Source organism: Hemitrygon akajei, chromosome 17, assembly GCF_048418815.1.
Source record: "Hemitrygon akajei chromosome 17, sHemAka1.3, whole genome shotgun sequence".
Taxonomy (NCBI): Eukaryota; Metazoa; Chordata; class Chondrichthyes; order Myliobatiformes; family Dasyatidae; genus Hemitrygon; species Hemitrygon akajei.
In genome coordinates this window covers 20,542,670-20,565,141 of record NC_133140.1, presented here as the reverse complement: position 1 = coordinate 20,565,141, position 22,472 = coordinate 20,542,670, and the positions used below count along the sequence as shown (strand labels likewise).

At 43.1% G+C, this 22,472-nt stretch overlaps 1 protein-coding gene across 3 annotated transcripts in view; it reads left to right on the top strand.

Moving 5' to 3' along the window:
* Positions 1-13,345: 13,345 nt before the first annotated feature.
* Positions 13,346-22,472, top strand: part of gnao1a (guanine nucleotide binding protein (G protein), alpha activating activity polypeptide O, a) — a 276,918-nt gene continuing 267,791 nt past the window's right edge. Inside the window, exons 1-2 of one of the 3 annotated variants that reach the window (XM_073069772.1) lie at positions 13,346-14,011; positions 14,237-14,279. In XM_073069772.1, the coding sequence (XP_072925873.1) occupies positions 13,894-14,011; positions 14,237-14,279 (161 nt within the window). In that variant the 5' untranslated portion in view covers positions 13,346-13,893. The remainder of the gene's footprint in view (positions 14,012-14,236; positions 14,280-22,472) is intronic. The other 2 variants (XM_073069773.1, XM_073069771.1) reach the window with 2 other exon arrangements.

Here is a 22,472-nt window from a genome sequence, read left to right as displayed (position 1 = left end):
TGAAGGGCTGGTAGGGCCTATCCCACGCTGTGTCTCACGCTGTATGTTATAGTTAACTTACACATTTGGCAATCCTTATGCATTATCATAGATATTCCAGCATGATCTTTCCAGGCCAGGTTTGTTCCTGTTCCAACATAGCACTATTGCTTGAAAATCAAAAACGGCAGGTGGATGCGGGTTTGATAGCAACATTTCGGATAAATTTAGATGTTCATGGATGGAAGGAGTATGGAGGGCTATGGCCAGGAGTGAGTTGATGGGAGTAGGCAGAACAATAGTTCGACATGGAGTAGATGGGCCAAATGGCCTGTTTCTGTGCTCTCTGGCTCCATGTTGGAAATCTAAGATAAAAAGGCAAATGCTGGAAACAAGCACTCAGTGGGTCAGGCAGCATCAGTGAGAAGGGAAACAGAGTTAATGTTTCAGGTTAATCCTTTGTGAGATGTTGCCTAGCCTGTTGAATATTTCCAGCAAATCCCTTTTTAATTTAGATTTCCAACACAGGAGGAAATAAATTGAAGAAGACATGGTACTTGTGCCATTTTGCAAGATTCTGAGAATCTAGGCATTCAGTGAAATCCCTGCAGCAACCAGGATTCCATGAGTTTACCACAATATATTTACAGAGGAACAGAAAAGGGCACCTTTCAGGTTAGTTACAACCACAGAAATGTACCATCAGTGCCTACAATTCAGGAATTATCACTGATCCTTCCATTGAGTGCAACCCATAAGAACACTATTACAAGAGAACAGGAGAATGTTAGGATATCAGAGACAATTTTTGCTGCCTGGACAAGTGGCCAGAGAACTTGAAGAACCCCCAACCCCCACCACCCACCACACTGCCACAGAGGACAGGCCCAAGCTGTCACTGGAGTTACTGATCAGCAAACACGTGAAGCAATAATTGCTCAGGCAAAGTCTCCAACATCATCACCACCTGCTTTATACCGGGTGATTTTGCCACCAAGAGGAATGAGTTTACAATAGAATCTGTATCAAATCCATGAGGCCTGCAGGAAGAATGGGAAAATGAGGAGTGCATTGTGCAGGCTTTGAACTCCCTAAGAACTTATTGACATAATGATGTCCTGTCATTGAAAATTCTCCGCACATAATTCCCTTCAATGATGCAACTTTTCCATCACTCATGCTGCCCATTTTCATTCAGACCTCTCTCAACTCTTAGAATCTTTCTTCATGTTACCCATGTGCTCTTTACCTTTCCTCACTATTTAAATGTTTATATACATGTTTTTCTCCAAAGTAATCAATTATATTCAACATCCCTTGCACTTGTTATCCATCACCATATAATTCTAGCAGGTAGAAATCTTGTACATTTCCCCCAATCACATAGAACCATAAACACCTAGTAAATGTACTTTTGTATTATACAGTATTGTCATAAGAAAAGACTTCCTTAATATCCAATGAACTCTTGTTTATCCAGTATTTATGCATCCATAATTCCCATGCAACCAGCAAAATATTCTAAGACCATAGGACTATAAGACCACAAGATATAGGATCAGAATTAGGCCATTTGGCCCATCGAGTCTGCTCCACCATTTCACATTACTGATCCAATATTCCCCTCAGCCCAATCTCCTGCCTTCTCTCTGTATCCCTTCATGCCCTGACCAACCAAGAATCTAACAACCTCAGCCTTAAATATATATAAAGACTTGGCCTCTGCAGTTGCCTGTGGCAAATAATTCCACAGATTCACCGCTCTCTGGCTAAATAAATTCCTTCTCATCTCCATTCTAAAAGGACGCCCCTCTATTCTGAGGCTGCGTCCTCTGGTCTTAGACTCTCCCATGACAGGAAGTATCCTCTCCAGATCCACTCTATCAAGCCCTTTCACTATTCGATAGGTTTCAGTGAGGTCACCCTTCATTCTTCTGAATTCCATTGAATACAGGCCAAGAGCTATCAAATGCTCTTCATATGACAAGCCATTCAATCCTGGAATCATTTTCATGAACCTCCTTTGAACTCTCTTCAGTTTCAGCAGATCCTTTCTAAGCTAATAAAGCAATTCATTTTGTCTTTATAAAAATAGGCTTGGTAAGTTTTATTTCAAGTTTTATGCAAAACAAGTGTAAAAATTATTTTTAGTTTATTTATGTTTACACATTAGGGCAGCGAAGTTCAAGGATGATTAGCAGCATCCTCTTTGTAGATCTGGTACTTCATATGATGGTAAATTCAGTCATTTATAGGATGTATTTTTGCTGTATTTAACATTAATACTGTTTAACCCTAAAATACAGTATTGCGATGTAAAACATAAAAGGAAAGGAAGTTTTCAACGGTCATTTAAATCACAGCAAGAGGCAGAGAGGGAAGAGGTAAAAGAAGCTCGGAGAGAAGCTTTTTTTTTAACCGATTGGGGCAAAGAGGCTAGACTTCGCAGTCATGTGATGTAGCACGCCAACGGTTTAAAAGAAAGACCGCTATATACAGCAGCCATCAGCGTAGCGGCCATCGTTGGAGTGGACTGAGGTAGAGTGGGATGGCTTTGACTCAATCAGGCTTCGGCAAGAACAGGCAGAGGCAAGGTTTGAACGGGGCTCGACTGCGCAAGGGCGTGGAAGTCGGCCTCTGAGATCAGCGGGGGAATTTAAAAAGCGAGCAGAGGCTGAGTGCGAGCTTCACTCCAGGTGAAGTAAGGCCGGGTAAGCTCCTTTAATTAATCTAATTAGCTTAGGAGTAGGTAATGGAGGCAGCAGTTAGGGCAATTGAGTGCTCCGTTTGCAGTATGTGGGAAGTCAGGGCGAGCACAGCTGTCCCTGATGACTACTCCTGCAAAAGGTGCATCCAGCTGCAGCTCCTGACAAACCGTGTTAGGGAACTGGAGCTGGATGAACTTCGGATCATTCGGGAGGCAGAGGCAGAAATAGACAGGAGTTTCAGGGAGATAGTCACCCCTAGGAGTCAGGAGACAGGTAGCTGGGTGACTGTCAGGAGAGGGAAGGGGAATAGACAGGAAGAGCAGGGCACCCCTGTGGCCATTCCCATCAACAATAACAGACAGACAGACAGACAGACATACTTTATTGACCCGAGGGAAATTGGGTTTCATTACAGCTGCACCAACCAAGAATAGTGTAGAAATACGGCAATGTAAAACCATAAATAATTAAATAATAATAAGTTAATCATGCCAAGTGGCATACCATAAGTATATGTAAGCATACCATAAGTGGCATAACGGTAAGTAAACCGTTTTGAATACTGTTGGTGGGGTCAACCTACCAGGGACAAGTTGCAGTGGTTGCGTCTCTGGCACCGAGACTGGACCCTCAGCTCAGAAGGGAAGGAGGGAAAAGAGGAGAGCAGTAGTGATAGGGGATTCGATAGTTAGGGGGACAGATAAGAGGTTCTGTGGAAGAGATCGAGAATCCTGGATGGTCTGTTGCCTCCCTGGTGCCAGGGTCCACGATATCTTGGATAGATTTCTCAGTATTCTCAAGATGGAGGGTGAGCAACCGGATGTCGTGGTCCATGTAGAGACCAATGACATGGGTAGGAAGAGTGAGGAGTTCTGAAAGGTGAGTTTAGGGAGCTAGGTGCAAAGTTAAAGGACAGGACCTCCAGGATAGCAATCTCAGGACTGCTACCAGTGCCACATGCAGTTGGGTTTAGAAATAGTAAGATAGTGCAGATCAACACGTGGCTGAAGACATGGTGCAGGCGGGAGGGCTTCAGATTTATAGATAATTGGGCAGTTTTCCAGGGTAAGTAGGACCTGTTCCAGTGGGATGGTTTAGATCTGAACTGGACGGGGACAAATATTCTTGCAGGTAGGTTTGCTAGAGAGGCTCCAATGGATTTAAACTAGATACGAGGGGGGAGGGGAACCAGAGTATAGGAACAGATGTATGGGAGAAGGAAGAAAAAGAAGACAGTAAAGTTCTTTGTACTGTTAGAGCTAAACAGAGAGGAGGAAGTGGAGAATTTCTTAAATGCATTTATTTTAATGCTAGGAGCATTGTAAGAAAGGTGGATGAGCTTAGAGCATGGATTGATACCTGGAAATATGATGTTGTAGCTATTAGTGAAACATGGTTGCAGGAGGGGTGTGACTGGCAACTAAATATTCCTGGATTTCGTTGCTTCAGGTGTGATAGAATCGGAGGGATAAGAGGGGGAGGTGTTGCGTTGCTTGTCAGAGAAAATATTACAGCGGTGCTCTGGCAGGATAGATTAGATGGCTCGTCTAGGGAGACTATTTGGGTGAATTGAGGAATCGGAAAGGTGTAGTAACACTTATAGGGGTGTATTATAGACCACCTAATGGGGAGTGAAAATTGGAGGAGCAAATTTGCAAGAGATAGCAGTTATTTGTAGTAAGCACAGGGTTGTAATTGTGAGAGATTTTAATTTTCCACACATAGACTGGGAAGCCCAAACTGTAAAAGGGATGGATGGTTTGGAGTTTGTAAAATGTGTGCAGGATAGTATTTTGCAGCAATACATAGAGGTACCAACTACAGAAGGGGCAGTGTTGGATCTTCTGTTAGGGAATGAAATAGGTCAGGTGATGGAGGTATGTGTTGGGGAGTACTTCAAATCCAGTGATCACAATGCCATTAGTTTCAATATAATTATGGAGAAGGATAGGACTGGACCCAGGGTTGAGATTTTTGATTGGAGAAAGGCTAACTTTGAGGAGATGTAAAAGGATTTAGAAGGAGTGGATTTGGACAATTTGTTTTATGGGAAGGATGTAATAGAGAAATGGAGGTCATTTAAAGGTGAAATTTTGAGGGTACAGAATCTTTATGTTCCTGTTAGGTTGAAAGGAAAGGTTAAAAGTTTGAGAGAGCCATGGTTTTCAAGGGATATTAGAAACTTGGTTAGGAAAAAGAGAGAGATCTACAATAAATATAGGCAGCATGGAGTAAATGAGGTGCTAAAGGAATATAAAGAATGTAAGAAGAATCTTAAGAAAGAAATTAGAAAAGCTAAAAGAAGATACGAGGTTGCTTTGGCAAGTAAGGTGAAAATAAATCCGAAGGGTTTCTACAGTTATATAAATAGCAAAAGGATAGTGCAGGAAAAAATCGGTCCCTTAGAAAATCAGAGTGGACAGCTATATGTGGAGCCGAAAGAGATGGGGGAGATTTTAAACAATTTCTTTTCTTCGGTATTCACTAAGGAGAAGGATATTCAATTGTGTAAGGTAAGGGAAACAAGTAGGGAAGTTATGGAAACTATGATGATTAAAGAGGAGGAAGCACTGGCGCTTTTAAGGAATATAAAAGTGGATAAATCTCCAGATCCTGACAGGATATTCCCTAGGACCTTGAGGGAAATTAGTGTCGAAATAGCAGGGGCTCTGACAGAAATATTTCAAATGTCATTAGAAACGGGGATGGTGCCAGAGGATTGGCGTATTGCTCATGTGGTTTCACTGTTTAAAAAGGGTTCTAAGAGTAAACCTAGCAATTAAAGGCCTTTCAGTTTGACGTCAGTGGTGGGTAAATTAATGGAAAGTATTCTTAGAGATGGTATATATAATTATCTGGATAGACAGTGTCTGATTAGGAACAGTCAGCATGGATTTGTGAGTGGAAGGTCATGTTTGACAAATCTTATTGAATATTTTGAAGAGGTTATGAGGAAAGTTGACAAGGGTAAAGCAGTGGATGTTGTCTATATGGACTTCAGTCAGGCCTTTGACAAGGTTCCACACGAAAGGTTAGTTAGGAAGGTTCAATCTTTAGGTATTAATATTGAAGTAGTAAAATGGATTCAACAGTGGCTGGATGGGAGATGCCAGAGAGTAGTGATGGATAACTGTTTGTCAGGTTGGAGGCCGGTGACTAATAGTGTGCCTCAGGGATCTGTACTGGGTCCAATGTTGTTTGTCATATACATTAATGATCTGGATGATGGGGTGGTAAATTGGATTAGTAAATATGCAGATGATACTAAGGTAGGTGGCATTGTGGATAATGAAGTAGGTTTTCAAAGCTTGCAGAGAGATTTAGGCCAGTTAGAAGAGTGGGCTGAACGATGGCAGATGGAATTTAATGCTGATACGTGTGAGGTGCTACATTTTGGTAGGAATCATCCAAATAGGACATATATGGTAAATGGTAGGGCATTGAAGAATGCAGTAGAACAGAGTGATCTAGGAATAATGGTGCATAGTTCCCTGAAAGTGGAATCTCATGTGGATAGGGTGGTGAAGAAAGCTTTTGGTATGCTGGCCTCTATAAATCAGAGTATTGAGTATAGGAGTTGGGATGTAATACTAAAATTGTACAAGGCATTGTTAAGGCTGAATTTGGAGTATTGTGTACAGTTCTGGACACCCAATTATAGGAAAGATATCAACAAAATAGAGAGAGTACAGAGAAGATTTACTAAAATGTTACCTGGGTTTCAGCACCTAAGTTACAGGGAGAGGTTGAACAAGTTAGGCCTTTATTCTTTGGAGCGTAGAAGGTTGAGGGGGGACTTGATAGAGGTATTTAAAATTATGAGGGGGATAGATAGAGTTGACGTGGATAGGTTTTTTCCATTGAGAGTAGGGGAGATTCAAACAAGAGGACATGAGTTGAGAGTTAGGGGGCAAAAGCTTAAGGGTAATACGAGGGGGAATTTCTTTACTCAGAGAATGGTAGCTGTGTGGAATGAGCTTCCAGTAGAAGTGGTAGAGGCAGCTTTGGTATTGTCATTTAAAGTAAAATTGGATAGGTATATGGACAGGAAAGGAATGGAGGGTTATGGGCTGAGTGCGGGCCAGTGGGACTACGTGAGAGTAAGCGCTCGGCACAGACTAGAAGGGCCGAGATGGCCTGTTTCCGTGCTGTAATTGTTATATGGTTATAACATGGTCATTGAAAAGGCTGTAGAGATAACGTGTAGTCTGGCAATTTATTAAAGAATTGTGCATAGAATGCTAATGTGTGGTGCTTTTTTGAGGAATTTTCATGCAAGTGGTATTCTCCAATCATTGTGAATTTATGTAATTATTTTATTTGTTGAGATGCAACTGGATTCTAATTATTGTCCATTTTGTTGACCAGTAGGTCAATCTGAAGCCTTACCAAAGCTTTCATTTTCCTCTTTTCCCATCTTCTTTTCTCTACCTTATGAGGGCGTCCACTTTGCCAAGTTCTCTGAAGTTCTTATTCCATTTAAAACAGAGATGCAGAGAAATTTTGTTAGCCAGAGGGTGGTGAATTTGTGGAATTTGTAACCGCATGCAGCTGTGGAGGCCATGTCGTTGGGTGTATTTAAGGCAGAGCTTGACTGGTTCTTGATTGGATATGGGGAGAAGGCAGGGAATGCAGTTGAGGAGGGGAACGAAGGATCAGCCATGACTGAATGACGTTGCAGACTTAATGGGCCAAATGGCCTAATTCTGCTTCTATGCCTTATGAAGTGACTGCATCTAGTGAAGGAATATGTAGAATACTGGCATCAAAATCCCATGGTTCATAATAAGCTACCCATGTAAGGGAAGACTCTATCACAGGGAGAAACTTGCACATCATCTGACGTCAGGTGAAACTATTCAAGAAATAGGCAGCAGCAAATTTCATTATAATTTACTGTCACTTTCACAAAGTTGAAATATCACATTTATAATCTGATTTCACAACTGGCACTCCAGAGCTTCTGGCACTGCGCTGAGTGATCCTCTTTGTTCAACGTTTGACCCTGATCTACTTATTTTTATGATGCTCTGACTGTGATGCCGACTCAATAACTGTTGCAAAAATGTTTTTGTTTTGCTTATGTATTTACGACATTTTAGACCATAAGACATGGGAACAGATTTAGGCCATTTGGCCCATCGAATCTGCTCCTCCATTCCATCATGGCTGATATATTATCCCTCTCAACCCCATTCTCCTGCCCTCTACCCATAATCTTTGACACCCTTACTAATCAAGAATCTGTCAACCTCTGCTTTAAATATACCCAATGATTTAACTTGCACATCAGTCTGTGGCAATGAATTTCATAGATCCACCACCCTCTGGATAAACATTTTTCTTTCTATAATCCACTTAGTTCTCCTTCTTGTCTTGTGTGAGGGAATTAAAGTGCACCATTGAATCATGGCTTGATATATAGTGCTTGCTACATCAGCATCCTCATTGGACTTGTGGACCTTTGGGGCATTATTCTATTATTATTAAGGTTTGTGACAGTCAATATCAGAACTTTTCTGTGGCCTGGTGATATCTGGATGATGCTATGTTGAATGATTCATTAGGTAGCAATGAGGTCAATGGACTTGGGGCATGTGTTTAGATCTGGTTCTTCAGTCGTCAGCCTGGAGTTCCTCTAGATGTTCTGGTCAAGCTATGAATATAAAAGCCTTAGTGGTGCATAAAAGTAAATGTATTAGTTTTACCTGCACCCATGAGTTTAGCAAGATGATCCAATTCTTAGTAACTCAAGCACTTCATTACATCATGCAGACTGTGACCTGCAGAAATAAAAAACTAACAGCTCCTTCGATGCTCTCAGCCACAAAGAACTCTAGGTCAATAACCACATGTAAAGAAGGTAATCTAATCATGGGGAAGAAATTAGACAGATTTTAAAAATGTGCTGGAATCATGATGTATAATTACCCTACCCTTTAAATCAGTTGGAGGACACACATGAAGTTCATCACAACAAGAAACCAGGTAGTACATTAGTACAGATCTGCCAATGCACATTCTTGCAATTTCATACTTACCTAGCTCAAGTCGATTGAAGCCATACCAAAATCTCTTAATGAGAGACAGTGGGTGCTTCTTGCAGGAAAAATGACTCCAAAGACTTGGGAAATTTGCTGGAAGCCATGACAGTTTGTGGAAAAGAGCAGAGTCCCCAAATTCATAAATGCTGTAAAATGGTTAATCATCACACACACATTAGAGAGTTATTCCATCCCTCAACAACTACAACTAGCCTCACACATTGCTTTGTGCAATACACCCTCATTATTCACCTAACAATAATCTTATCAATTATGCCTCCCACCTAACATTTATGTATCTATCATACCTTCACTAAATGATTCACGCCATAGATTTCACACACTCCTGGCTGTTTAAGCACTTCACCCAGACAATTAGATACAGCAGCTGAATTAGACCATTCAGCCCATTGAGTTTACTTGGTCAAGACAAGCACACCACCCAGACAAATTCCATGATGTTTGCTAACACACACCTCCTTTTTTCTGAAAAGCCATCTTACAGTCACATCAGATTGCCACGGTCAAGCCCTATCCTTAAGCTCTGGTGGAGATAATGCTGACATCTATATACAACTGCCACAAGAAACTTACCCTCCATGTGAACCTGCTCCTGTGCCTTTCTTATTCCTATATTGTATGAAGTTTTTCATTGGTTATATGTGATTTTTTTCTATTCAATATGAATGCCCACAAGAAAATGAATCTTAGGCTGACACATTTACTTTGAACTTTGAATTTGCATTGAGAATTCTGCTGAACGATGAGAGAGGAAAGAATGGGGGCGCTTCATCACCCATCTGACACTTGGAGCCACCATCTGAGATACTGAAATGTTGTTGTAGATTTGATTGGGATCTGCAAATGGCAAGATACTGGGCTAGGGTAAACCTGCAGCCAGACCTGGCCTTAGATGCATGCTATCTGAGGAGTGTAGAGGGGCCTCTACTCAATGGACTTCAGAAAGATTCAGTGGAATCTCATTGAAATCCACCAGATACTGAAGGGCCTGGATAGAGTGAACAGGGTGAGGATATTTCCATTAATTGGAGAGTTGAGGATATGAGAGCACAGCCTCAAAATAAAAGAAAGTCCTTTAAAATGGAGATAACAAGAAATTTCCAGTCAGATGGTGGTGAATCTGTGGAAACATGGTCACAGAGGGCCATAAAGGCAAAGCAGATAGTTTTTTTTTTGGTTGCTAAGAGGATTAAGGGTAATGGGGAGAAGGTGGGACAATGAGTTAAAAAGAATCACCCGTGATTGAATGGCAGAGTGTGCTCAATAGCCTGCATGGTCTAATTCTGCTCCGCCGGTATATCTTATAGTCTTACGGTCTAAGAGTGGCCCAGAAGTCAGCACCCTTGAAGACTCTGAAGACTCAGGTGAGAACTTTGATGGGGAAATCCACAGACAAGAACCTATAGGCACGTTTAATCAGATGCTTGGGGCACTATTAGATCTGCCTAATGGACTACATGTGATATACAGAAGGATAGGGAGTCAAGATCTATTCTTGCACAGGACCTTGTGTGGAGCCTACAACCCATTCTTTCCAGGATGAAATTGGCTGCCAGCTCTGTTTCAATACTTGCAGCCCCAACCCGTCATGTTCATCTGATGAGCAAGATTTCAATTTCTGATGCTGTGCAAGGGGAAGTTCCTCAACACGTGCATATGCAGGACAAGCTTGGCCTGATCAATATGGCACAGGTTACCAATGTTGAAAGGGATTTCCAGCCTACCACAACACACCAGCAATCCATCTTTCCTTGAGTCACTAGAACCACTAAGGAACCAGGCTGGAAGGGCGGAATGCAAATTAGCTGACCTCTCTTAGAACAGCAGATGATCTCACTTCTGTCACTACCTGCTGCCTATCTACCAGCCATCCCAGACTCATGGCAGGCCCAGTGCTGGACTATCTGGGTCAACACTTGCTCCAGGTAATCTTTCAGTGTTGGCTGAAAACTTCACTGTAAATGAGAGGCTCTCCAGCAGCTTGGCTGCCGCATCTCGTGCACTGTTGCAGAGGATCTGAGGGAGAGGCCAAGGCTGTTAGGCCCCAAAGCAATGCTTTAAGGCTGGGCTTCCTGACCTGGGGTCCATGGGCCCCTTGGTTAATGGCAAGGCTCCATGGCATTAAAAAAAGATTAGGAACCCTAGCTCTAAGGGAATTAATCAGAATCCGCATAGTTGCACTCTAAATTGTATGTTTAAGTTAGGCGGCATTGTGTCAAGGATGGTAGAGCTCTTGCCTCATGCTGATTGGTTCAGTCCTGACCTTGGGTGTTCTCTGTGTGGAGTCTGCATGATCTCCCTGTGACAGTGTGAGTTTCCTCTGGGTACTCCAGTATACTCCCACATCGCAAGATATGCAGGAACATTCACCCCAGTGCAATTGCTGTTACCTATCAGCCATCCCAGACTCCATGGCAACTCCAATGCTGGACTATCTTACTGGCAGAATCGGGTTTAAGAAATGCTGCTAACATCCTCTCTGGAGGTGAGAACAGACCGTACTTTGAAACTGCTGCAATGCTGTTAAATCTGGAGGGCCAGAAGGCTGATGAGTGACAAAGGAGAAGTGAATCTAATTGCAGGATGGCATTTGAGCTGGTAGTGAGCCATACCATACTATTAATCCTTGCTGGTGATTACCACATCACCCACCATAACCCGGTTTTGTCTATTATTACCAGCTATATTACGCTGACTCCCATTGTACAGACCACAGCCACTCATCATTCCTGAATGTACATAATCCTGATTGCTCTTTCTTTTTAAGTTTTGGTAAATTAAATTTCTTTGACAGGAACCATAATCATTTACGGACAGTAAATGAAAGCCCAGATAAGAGCACAGAAAAACAAAAGAAAATGTTGGGAACACTCAGCAGCCCTGGTAGCATTAGTGGAAAGAGAAACGGAGTTGGTTTCAGGCCCCATCGGCCAGCAGAGTTGCTGCATCACAGCTCCGTGACCAGGATCAACCATGTCTCTGCTGCTGTCTATGTGGAGTTCGCCTAATCTCCTTGTGACCATCTGAGTTTCCTCCCATATCCCAAATAGTTTTGAGTTGGTCGATAAAATGGTCATTGTAAGTCGCCCTTAATGTGTAAGAAATCAGTTGGGAATCGGTGGGAATCTGAGGAAAGTCGGTTACAGGGGAAATTGAGGGGGATGAACTCGATGGGCCGAATCGATTATTTATAAGGAAATATGGTATATTGAACTGATGCTTCGTTTCCCTTTGTTTTCAGCATCTGACTTTATCGTGGCAATCAATTAAAGACAAGGTCCTGATCCACGTGGCAATGGTCCGATATTAGAACCTTGGACTTCGCCCGGTTCCAAGGAATTGCGTTAACTTTGGATACGCGGCGGTGAGCTTTGGTACATACTGGGTGGGGAAATGAGCCCTAAAACAGTTCTTATTTTCTCTCTGCCAGAAGACCAATCCTCAGGCGGAGCCTCGTTGCACAAATGGTATTCCGGCAATTATCGAAATAAATTTTACCCACTTTCATCAGAGTTCCCATTTTAACACGCCTTTCATCTTCGCTCCTCTACACAACGCATTGCCCGACGCACATCTCAAACCACTTCATAAATATTGCATTGATTTTTTTAATATAATGTTTAGTAAAACATAATCCTCCTAATGGATAACGGATGATCGGATATTCTAAACCACAGATGTTTGCTGCGGGAAAGACTGTTCTGGGAAGTGGATTAATCCAGATGTCAGGATTTTTGCCGCGAGAGAAATGGTCCGATAGGGATGTCTTTTTGAGGAAGGGCCAAAAAAAAACACAGGAATTTGACAATCAGTTAGAAAAGGGCTGTTGCGGCGAGAGAGGGGTTGGCATTGGGTGTTATTTATAGATTTCAGTGATGGCCAGGATGCTGGGGCGAGCGGGAGTAGCAAAACAGCAGTTCGATTGCTCGTTTGGCTCCGGTACCCTGATTTGCACATCTCAGGTACTGTACACGCCCTAAAACCTGGAAAATGGAGGCAGCCGCTCCAGCAGAATTCACAGCGATCGTTGTGGCTCCTCGCCCACTGTTTATTCGCTTGGACGCACGGAGCGTTCGCGATCGAACATCCCCAGCGCCGTGTTTGTGTGAATCTAACTGCGCTCGCTCCCTTCACTTCCCGGTCTCATCTGACTTTACAGTAGCCGCGTATTCCAGCTTGCCTTACGCTAAAACGTCATGGACTGTAACTTAGGACTCCAGCATTCTACATGCCGGCGATTTTCTGGTTAAAATCCATTCAACAGCGATGCATTAAGGGCGTGATCGATTGAAAGTGCTCACCATAATTCCTAGCCCCCCGCCCCCAAGGCGTGTAGACCTATTTAAATTCATTCTGTGTGCGTGTGTGTTCAGAAGTAAGAGTCTTTCAGATATGAATTTCAGCTCCATGTTGCATTAAATGTGTAAACTCAGGTTGTGCTCCAAGTTTAGATTTCCCAGTGCAAATATTAACTTCAGTCGCCTTGACACACCCACTTCCCGCAAACGCGAGCGTCTGAGGAGGGCACCAGCGATTGCACCTTTTTCTGGCACGCCTTGCAATCAGGAGATCCACTCCAGCGCCCCTACCCCACCCAGCACCACACCTCCACCCTCTCCCGCTGCTTAAGGTGCAGTGAGCAGCAGCGGCGCTGGGTGTTGGTGGCTTGGCGCAGGCTCAGTGTGTTTTTGACGTCAGTGTGGAGTGGGGCTGGCGCACTCACTGGCACTCACTCTCTTCCCATTGTCAGCAGCCGAACGATGCGATCGGGCTGAATCGTTGCCGCCGCCCAGCAGATATCACCGAGCAGTAATCCAGTGACAGTCCCTTCTGGCCGAAGCCCCTGTTCTCTCTCTCTCCTCCCCTCCCCATCTGAAGACCACTGTCTTGATTCTGCAAATCTGCAAAGAGAGAGAGAGCGCGCGAGAAAAGGGAAAAAAACAACCCCACCAGCCTTCTAGGATATTCCTGTTTCTGTGCACCGACAAGGAACGAAGTGAGCCCGGCCCCATCTCTCCTCCGGCTTTGGATGTGCGATTGAAAACCCGGCGTTTCGCAGAGAGAGGGTTCAGTTCGAGTGAGTGAGTGAGGAGGAGGAGAGAGAGAGAGGCCAGAGCTGTGCTACTTTCCACACACTAACCATGGGATGTACAATGAGCGCCGAGGAGAGGGCAGCCATGGAACGGAACAAAGCCATCGAGAAAACCATCAAGGAGGATGGTCTCAGCGCCGCCAAGGATGTCAAGCTGCTGCTTCTCGGTAAGACCGAAGGGCCTCCCACCCCAACTCCCTCCACCTCCTTCCCGTTCCTCCCTGCTTCTACCTCCCTCGCCGGCTACAGGCTGATGGGCACCTCCGTGGGCCTGGCCACCTTCTCTCCCCTCGCTCTAATCTCCCTTTATCTCCTTACATTTATTAACGCATCTTCCACCCCATGGTTCCCTGTGCCCACTTTCGCTCATCGCTATCTCCATTTTCCAACAGGGGCGGGCGAATCGGGGAAAAGCACCATCGTAAAGCAAATGAAGTAAGTGGCTTCTATTTTTTTGGGAGGGAGATGAGTCGCTTTATCATTTGGTATGGATTGCAACATCGCGCATACGTCCCCTTCTCCTTATGTTGACGCCTTAATATTGAGTCGAGACTGTATCTTGAGCTTAGATGTATATGAATGATAGACCGCCATATTTATGGTGTTGTACCTCAGTCTCCCGTCTCCAATATATTGAAGGCTTTGGTGGACGAGCTGTGACTTTTCCCAGCATGTGGACTTAGGTGGTTGCAGGGTCCAGTAATTTATTGTTTTATTTATTGCTGAGGATGGCTTCTTTATTTTTGTTGAAAATCCCTATTTCTTTGGGCAAGGGTGTGCACTGGAGTAGTAGCTGGATCCGCTTCTGTGAATGTGCGAGTATGCATCAGGACAGAGGAGGAGGGGCTATGAAAAGTAAATCGTTCGCGCTACCAATCAATCTGTTGTAGCCACCAAGATATCCCCTCAGTCTTTCTGTCACCCTTGAGTGTATAACTCTGACTGCGAGGCCAGCTTTCTCAAAAATGTCTTTAGTCGATGCGAAATTAACCCGACAGACGGTAACCTGAACATTTGCCATTTTGAAGGCTTTTAACCTAGATTTTGCCTTTACGATTCATTATGTTAATTAATCAGCCAGGATTCACAGATCCCGATTCACAGTATTAATAAACAGGTGGAATTAGTGGAATTTCTGAGCAGCTTGGCCCTACCCTATTTCGTATAGTCCCTTGAAACCTAATTTCTTCAGACAATGTGAGATAATGACGCTTTGGGGGCGGGGGAGAGATTTAATAAAGGAATGTACTGAACATTTTAACCTACATCTATGTTTGCTATATAAAAACGAACTGGGTCTGCCTATTATGTGTGTGGCTGCCACTGGTTTGTGTACCAGGGATGTGAATGTCAAAGCACATAGATCACTCAAAGACAGCGAGCGGTCAGGTACGAAAGCTACCCAAGGCTAATGGAATGTTAGCGGTCATCTCACGGGGCTTGCGATACGAAAGTAATGAGCCCTGCTTCATTTGCCCAGAGTCTTGGATGGACCACATCCTGAATGTTATGTTTAGATTCATCCCAAAAATAGTACCGTTTGTTACCTTAGACACGGCACAGATTCGCTAGAATAATATTGAGGCTTAAATTATGCGTTTAGTGGGCTTGGCTTTATGTTCCCTTGAGTTAAGAATGTTAAATGGCGGTTGGTAAAGGCATGTGAGATTTTTTAAAAAAACATTATTTCATAGCCATATCCTCCCCACCACCATCTATGGTGGTTCCTCTTGTGATGTTAATGGGAACAGAGGACAGATTTTTGAAAATTTCATCTTGGTATTCCAGTGTTTAAATCATAAAGAACAACACCCCCCCCCCCCCCCCCCCACACACACACACACACACACAGGTTTTAGTGATCAGGACATTCCTTAAAATTGTTGTGGTTACTGAGACAATTGAAATTTACATGACCACAGTATATTCACAGTTAAGGATGTCAAGGAATATCTCGGTGTTAACTGTATAGAGATGATTATGTACTAACTAATTGAACGTCAGCACGGGTTTCAAGGTTGAATGCGTGTATATTCCTTTTTGTGACAAATGTCTGCATTTTTCTTTGTATATCAACGTGGATACTGGGTTCATGTCTGGTACTGGAGAACGAGTCTTCTCTGCTTGTTCATGATATAGCTCGAAAAAGAAGATACTGTTACTTGGACCCTTATCTGTGCTGCTGCTTAAATTGGTTTAGTTTTTGGACTGTTATATATTGGCTTGCTACAAACTAGAGTCGAAGGGGAATGGCTAAGGTCACTTTTTTAAAATCTCTGTTGGTTATATTTGTGTGCATTGCCCGGTGAATAGAACTACCATTGTAGTGCTTTAGACTTACACCTTGCTTCAACTGATCCCAAAGTCCTCACCCACACCTTTGTTAACTTCTAACACCGGACATCGATCAATCTGCCCTTTGTATCTAAACTAGTATTCAGTCGTCCCCGTGTTTTGTGTTTTCTATTACACCCCGCCAACCTCCATCACTCTCTCCCACCACCCCCCATCCCCGGCCACCTATCCAGTTACGATATCATCCTTGTATTCTTTCCATGGTCCCATCCTACCGTGCATTCCGCAAGCCACAGAACCACGTGCGTATCCGACTCTAACTCGTTCAACACCCCAGATTGTCTTTAATCAACCACTGGCCACTTGTAGCCACCAATCTTAAAATCTTGAGTTCCATCCACCCTTGATTCTATTATTTCTCCACTACTATTCTGTAAAGCACTCCCTCGACACCTCTCCCTACAAATACGCATTTGTTTCCGTGTCCAGCATCTCCTGCCAAGCCCCTTTTGAGAGGTTGTATCCCGTTTTCCGCGGGTTGGATTGGGCTACTGGTTTGATGACACGATTTGTTTGGCTTCGTGGCCTTTCGTGTTGGACTGTCAGTGTATGCGCTCCGGCGGGGAGCAGAGCGCCCAGGCTCAGGGGGTGCGCGGCCCAGTCCCGCATAGACACCATGCTTTATTCTGGTCTGTGCTCTCTGTGCGGCCGGTGTTAAGGTTGACAAACTCTTACAAGTCGTTCTGATCCAGGTGCTTCATCCGGAGTCTGTCCCGCTACCTGGGGGGGGGGGGGGGGCAGTTACAGGGCCGGGAGCCTGACCGGTACCGGATTAAAACTGCCGGAGAATGAGACCCGTTGTGAGCGAAAGGGCACCGGTGGCGGCCGAGCGCTTTTCAGCCGCTTTCCTTGGTGGACAGCGCCCAGAAAGAGACACCGAGCCACTTCGGCAGCGCTCGGGCGAAGTCGGCGCCCCTGAGGGAGGAGAGAAGGGCGGGGCTGAACGCCAGAGAAGCGGGCGGGTGCACCGACTCTCTGGGGCGAATGCCTGAAATCCCAGAGCAAGATCCATTCCGTTGCCCTCACGGTAGAATCTATCCCAGTCTCCGCGCCCACAAACAGTAAACACACGGGCACAATCTGGAATTTGCATTTCTTCATGAAGGAGAAAATGCTGCACCGTTTAGGAATGAAGCGCGACTTACCTTCACTGAACGGGTGTCGGGGCGAGTGCACACCCAACTGCTGCTAAGACTGGCGTCAGCGGTCAAATAACCATCTATGAAGCTGAAATAAATTTTACCCTCTGTCGCGTTCGTGAAATCCGACCATAATAATCTCAGCGAGGGGAAAATGGAATAAAGCTGAATTTTAATATTTCATGTTATTTATTTAGCGGTACCGCGCGGAGTTTGGCCTTCGATCCACGCCCCCGGCATTCCCACCACCCCGATTAACCCTAACCTAATCACGGGATAGGTTACAATGACTACCTGCCCAGTACATCTTTGGACTGTGGGAGGAAACCGGAGCCTAGGTTTGGGTGTCTCGGTTCTTACCACGCTAGGATTATGCAATACGTCCCACCGTAGCTTTCTCGGTAACCCCACCTTGTTTTTCGCCCCCTCAGTGACTCTAGTTGACTTTAGGTTACGTGATTTAATGATTTCTAATACCCTAATATACCTAAGGTCTGTAATAAATGTCGATATGTTAAGGAAATTTATTGTGATGTGTTAACCATTTTTACTGATGGATCAAAAGATAATTTAACCGAGAATGTTGGTGTGACTGTTTTTGTGCCGGAATTACAGGTAGCAATAAAGAAATGGTCTTACTAACCATTTATCATATACTGCAGAACTGGCTGCCATCATTTTGGACTTACAGTGAGTGGAGGAAATCTGTCCTTGTAAAACTGTAATTGGTTCAGATTCTTTCTCGGTTTTGACTAAGCTTAAAACAGGTCATTCTAGCAGGAGGTCAGATTTACCGCTGGAAGCTCTTCAAACTTTATTTCATATTCAAGTATTGGCTTACGTGTCCTTTTCTTGTGGGTCCCGGCACACAGAGGTGTTGAGGGGAATGAGCAGGTCGATTGTTTGCCAAAAAAGCTGTTAAAATTTCAACGGCAGATACAGACTTTTGTCTTAGTAAATCAGAAGCAAGGGGATTGGTGGGGCAAAGAATTGGGGGGCAATGGCAAGACTTGTGGGATAAGGGGAGACATAAAACTGTTGGGTTGATGAGAGAAGTGGATAAAACAAGAAAGAAAGGAATTATATTGACTCAGCTTAGAATTGGGAATACTATGCTTAATTATTCCTTGTATCTTGTTGGAAAACCACTCTGGGGTGTGTAGATTTTGTCATTATGAAACAGTTGAACACATTCAATTACAATGTGAAGCATATAAGGTTGAAAGACATCAAATGCAGGTTTCACTGTTATCTTTGGGGGTTGATAGTTTCCATTTAAAAACTTTATTAAGTTATGAAAGTGACTTTAATTCACATTATTGTCTTTCAATATTTACAATCTATAGGACTTATTGGAATAATTTAGTTTTCATTTGGTAAAGAACTAGTCAGGGTTTTATTTCCCAACTCTCTACACCACACTGCAGTCCATTTGGTGGCGTAATGCACCTTTAAATTGGACTGCCAACCGCCAGTAAAGCTCAGACGAAGGAAACTGGAGCACCCAGGGAATTCCATGGATTGCCATGAGCATAATGGGAATGGATCTTGCTCTGGGATTTCAGGCCAGCACCGCTGAGACTCTGTGCATCCACTGGAATTGAACTCCAAACTCCAGAGCACCCTGAGCTGGAATAGATTTCCACTCACCACTACCCAATTTTCTTGGGCAACTTAGATTCAGGTGGCAATTACGTATTCTGTGATTGGTCTTTGCAGTGACTGGCTATTGCCTGTTTGTGGTCTAGTCTTGACTGAACTATGTAAATTATACAGAGGTGGAGGGTTCAAAGGTTAGTTACATCACACACATACAATAATATATTTCTCAACATAAATCATTTTCAATATATTTACAATTTGAATTACCCCTTAAGGACCAAATGATAACAAGGAGGGGTATGTACCAGCTTAGTTTTAAAGTAAGGAGATGGAAGGTGCATCTGAGAACTCAATAGCCATTAACAACAACAAAAATGTTACTATCAGTCATTACTGAACAATACAGAGAGATAATGAGTAAACAATACTGATTTATTTGGTCATTTTTAGTTAGGCACAAGATGGTTGCAGACACTGCATTGGAAACGATCTCCTAGAAACTTTCCACTGGCATACTCCTTTACCTGTTAGAAATGAAAAATATATTTAATATATTTGAGGTATCTAAAGATCTGCTTTAGAAAAAAGTCATAAACCAATGGATTTCTGAGAGCGATCACTCAGGACCTATCGAGTGATTGGCTGGTATGTGCCATAAATAATGTTTGAGTCAAAGCCGGTGGTAGAATGCCCTTGGAAGTGAGATAATTCTTGATTTTGGCACACATTTGAAGTTGCAATGACACTACGTAGAAATTTTAGCTCATTAAGTAGTCCTGCTTGGATTGATTAAGCAGCAGATTGAGAAAGCTATGATACCAATGGAATCAAGATTGATGACTTTGGACCCACCTGGATAGATGGAGACCAGTTATCTGATGGGGTGAAACCAGAATTAGGGTGTAATCAATGCATTGCATAGAAAGGGACAAATGTCTAAAATTATTGGTTGCTGGAAAATACATTGCGTGCATCCAATCCATAAAGGCTGTTCCATCTTCCGGAGTACTAGAAGTAGGATAGAAACCTTTCCTTAGTGCCTTTCCTAGGTTCAGGCACTGAGAAATGTTACTGCTTGTGTCATACTATGAATGTAATATTGGTTCAAAGGTTATTCATCTCTTGCATACATTGCAGAAATAGCTACATATTGCAAGGGCTAGTGCACCAATTTCTCACCAGTAATGATCAGGAAACATATATTGAAAAGATTAAATCTTTTAATTTTGTTTGTTTTGGTTTTGTTTTTGAATTCCCCATGGTCCAACTGTTAAGTCCCTGATCTCTGCAATTCGAAATGATTAGCTAGAGTAACAGTGAACTGTTGCACCTGATGCTCCATAACCAGTTATTGTGCACAGAGGGTCAGCCTGCAGGGAGTATGAAAATATTCACTCCTCTCCCTTAAACAACTAACCCTAAAATAGAAACACAAAATGCTGGCAGAACTCAGCAGGCCAGATAGCATCTATGGGAGGAGGTAGTGACGACGTTTCAGGCCGAAATCCTTCATCGGGTTTCGGCCCGAAACGTCGTCACTGCCTCCTCCCATAGATGCTGTCTGGCCTGCTGAGTTCTGCCAGCATTTTGTGTTTTTATTTATTTCCAGCATCTGCAGATTCATTCGTGTAACCCTAAAATAGAAGTTTACTTTGCAGAAAATTTCACAATTCTGTTTGAAAATAACTGGAAGTGTATTATGTTGTCAATATTAAACTCCATTGAGTTCTTGAGTACATAGCAATATTTTCCTATTTTGCAGCCTGCCGTGTTGTACAGCAACATCTAAAGTTCAATTATGCTCATGTGAAATGGCACACAACCCTTTCAGTATCCTGTACTGTTCTGTTTTGCCCAATGGCAGACACTTTTCATCTCACTCAGTCACTACCAACCTCGTTACATTTTGCATCCTCCATAAACAGAGATAAAGGTAGTGTCGCAGATTTATGTTAGTGAAAGCCATTAGTGCAGTTGCTCCTAACTTCCTATCCCTCCTGTACCTATCATCACAAAGTCTTCTAGCAAAAACCACAAAAGAAATCTGTTGGCCTACAAGTGCTCGAATAGTCTCATGTAGAACATTTTGCAATCCCTAGCCATTCCGATAGAACTCATTACCAGTGTAATATTTCTCACCATGTAATTGTTGAACACAGTACACTTTTAAAAAAAAGTGTGTTGCACAGGAGAATTGGGGTTTGGAATATTTTCATCAAACCACAGCCTGAAACTTAAGGATAAAATTAATGTTTCCACACCTTAAAATTGCACCAATTATTAAAGTTTCAAAGAATTTGAAGAATATTTTACTCATACATAAAAGAGATTTAGAGATCACCCCATTGTAACTTCTTAGCAGTCAGGATTCAGAGTCCTGTACAGTGATAAAATAACAGCACTTAAAATGTTGTTTTCCTGGGTCTGAGTTATGTGGGTTAAAAGTTAATGTAGTTTTTCACCTGATTTAAAAGGGTAGATGTTTGCTTCATGACTGGGCAGTATATTAATTGGGATACTCATTGTTCTATGCCTGGAGACAATGTAACTCTAATGGTGAAAAATGAATGAAGGTCTGCAGTTATGGGTGATTATAAATGGCATAAGTGAAGATCTCTTACAATGTGTTTCTTAATGGTATGAGTTCACAGCATAGATTGCAAATGAAATTGGTTTATTATCACATGTACAATGAAAGCTTGTTTTGCGCAGTGTTCATGCAGATGAATTTGTTACAAGGTGCATTGAGGTGGTACAAAGCAAAATGATAACAAAATGCAAGATAAAGTGTAACAGCTACAGAGAACAAACCATGCAGGCAGATAATAAGGTGCAAGATCATATTGAGGTAGAATGTGAGGTCAAGAGTCCATCTTATCATACTGGGGAACTGTTCAGTAGTTTTGTAACAGAAGCTGTCTTTACATGTGTTAGTACAAGTGTCCCCCACTTCATGAATGTTCGCTTTACACCACTTCGCTTTTACAAAAGACCTACATTAGCAACCTGGTTTCGCATTACAAAGAGGATTTTCGATTTTATGAAAATTTTTCCCATATAAATTAATGGTTCTTCACTTAATGCCATTTTGGCTTAAGAAAGGTTTCATAGGAATGCTCTACCTTTGTAAGGGGGGGGGGGAGAGACACCTGTATGTGCTTTCAGGCTTTTGTATCTTCTGCCCGATGGGAGAGAGGAGAGAACATCCAGGGTGGGTGGGATCTTGGGTGCTCTACTGAGGGAGCAAGAAGTATAGACAGAGGTCACGGAGGAGAGCAACACACACAAAATGTTGGAGGAACTCAGCTGGCCAGGCAGCATCTATGGAAAAGAGTATAGTCGACATTTCAGGCCTTCATCAGGACATCAGGACAGGAGGCTCATTTCTGTGATGTGCTGAGACGTGTCTAAATCTCTCTGCGGTTTCTTGTGGTCTTGGGGAGAGCAGTTATCATACCAAGCCAGAATGAATCCAGATACAATACTTTCTATGCCGCACCAACAGAAATCGGTAAGGGTTGACAGGGACATG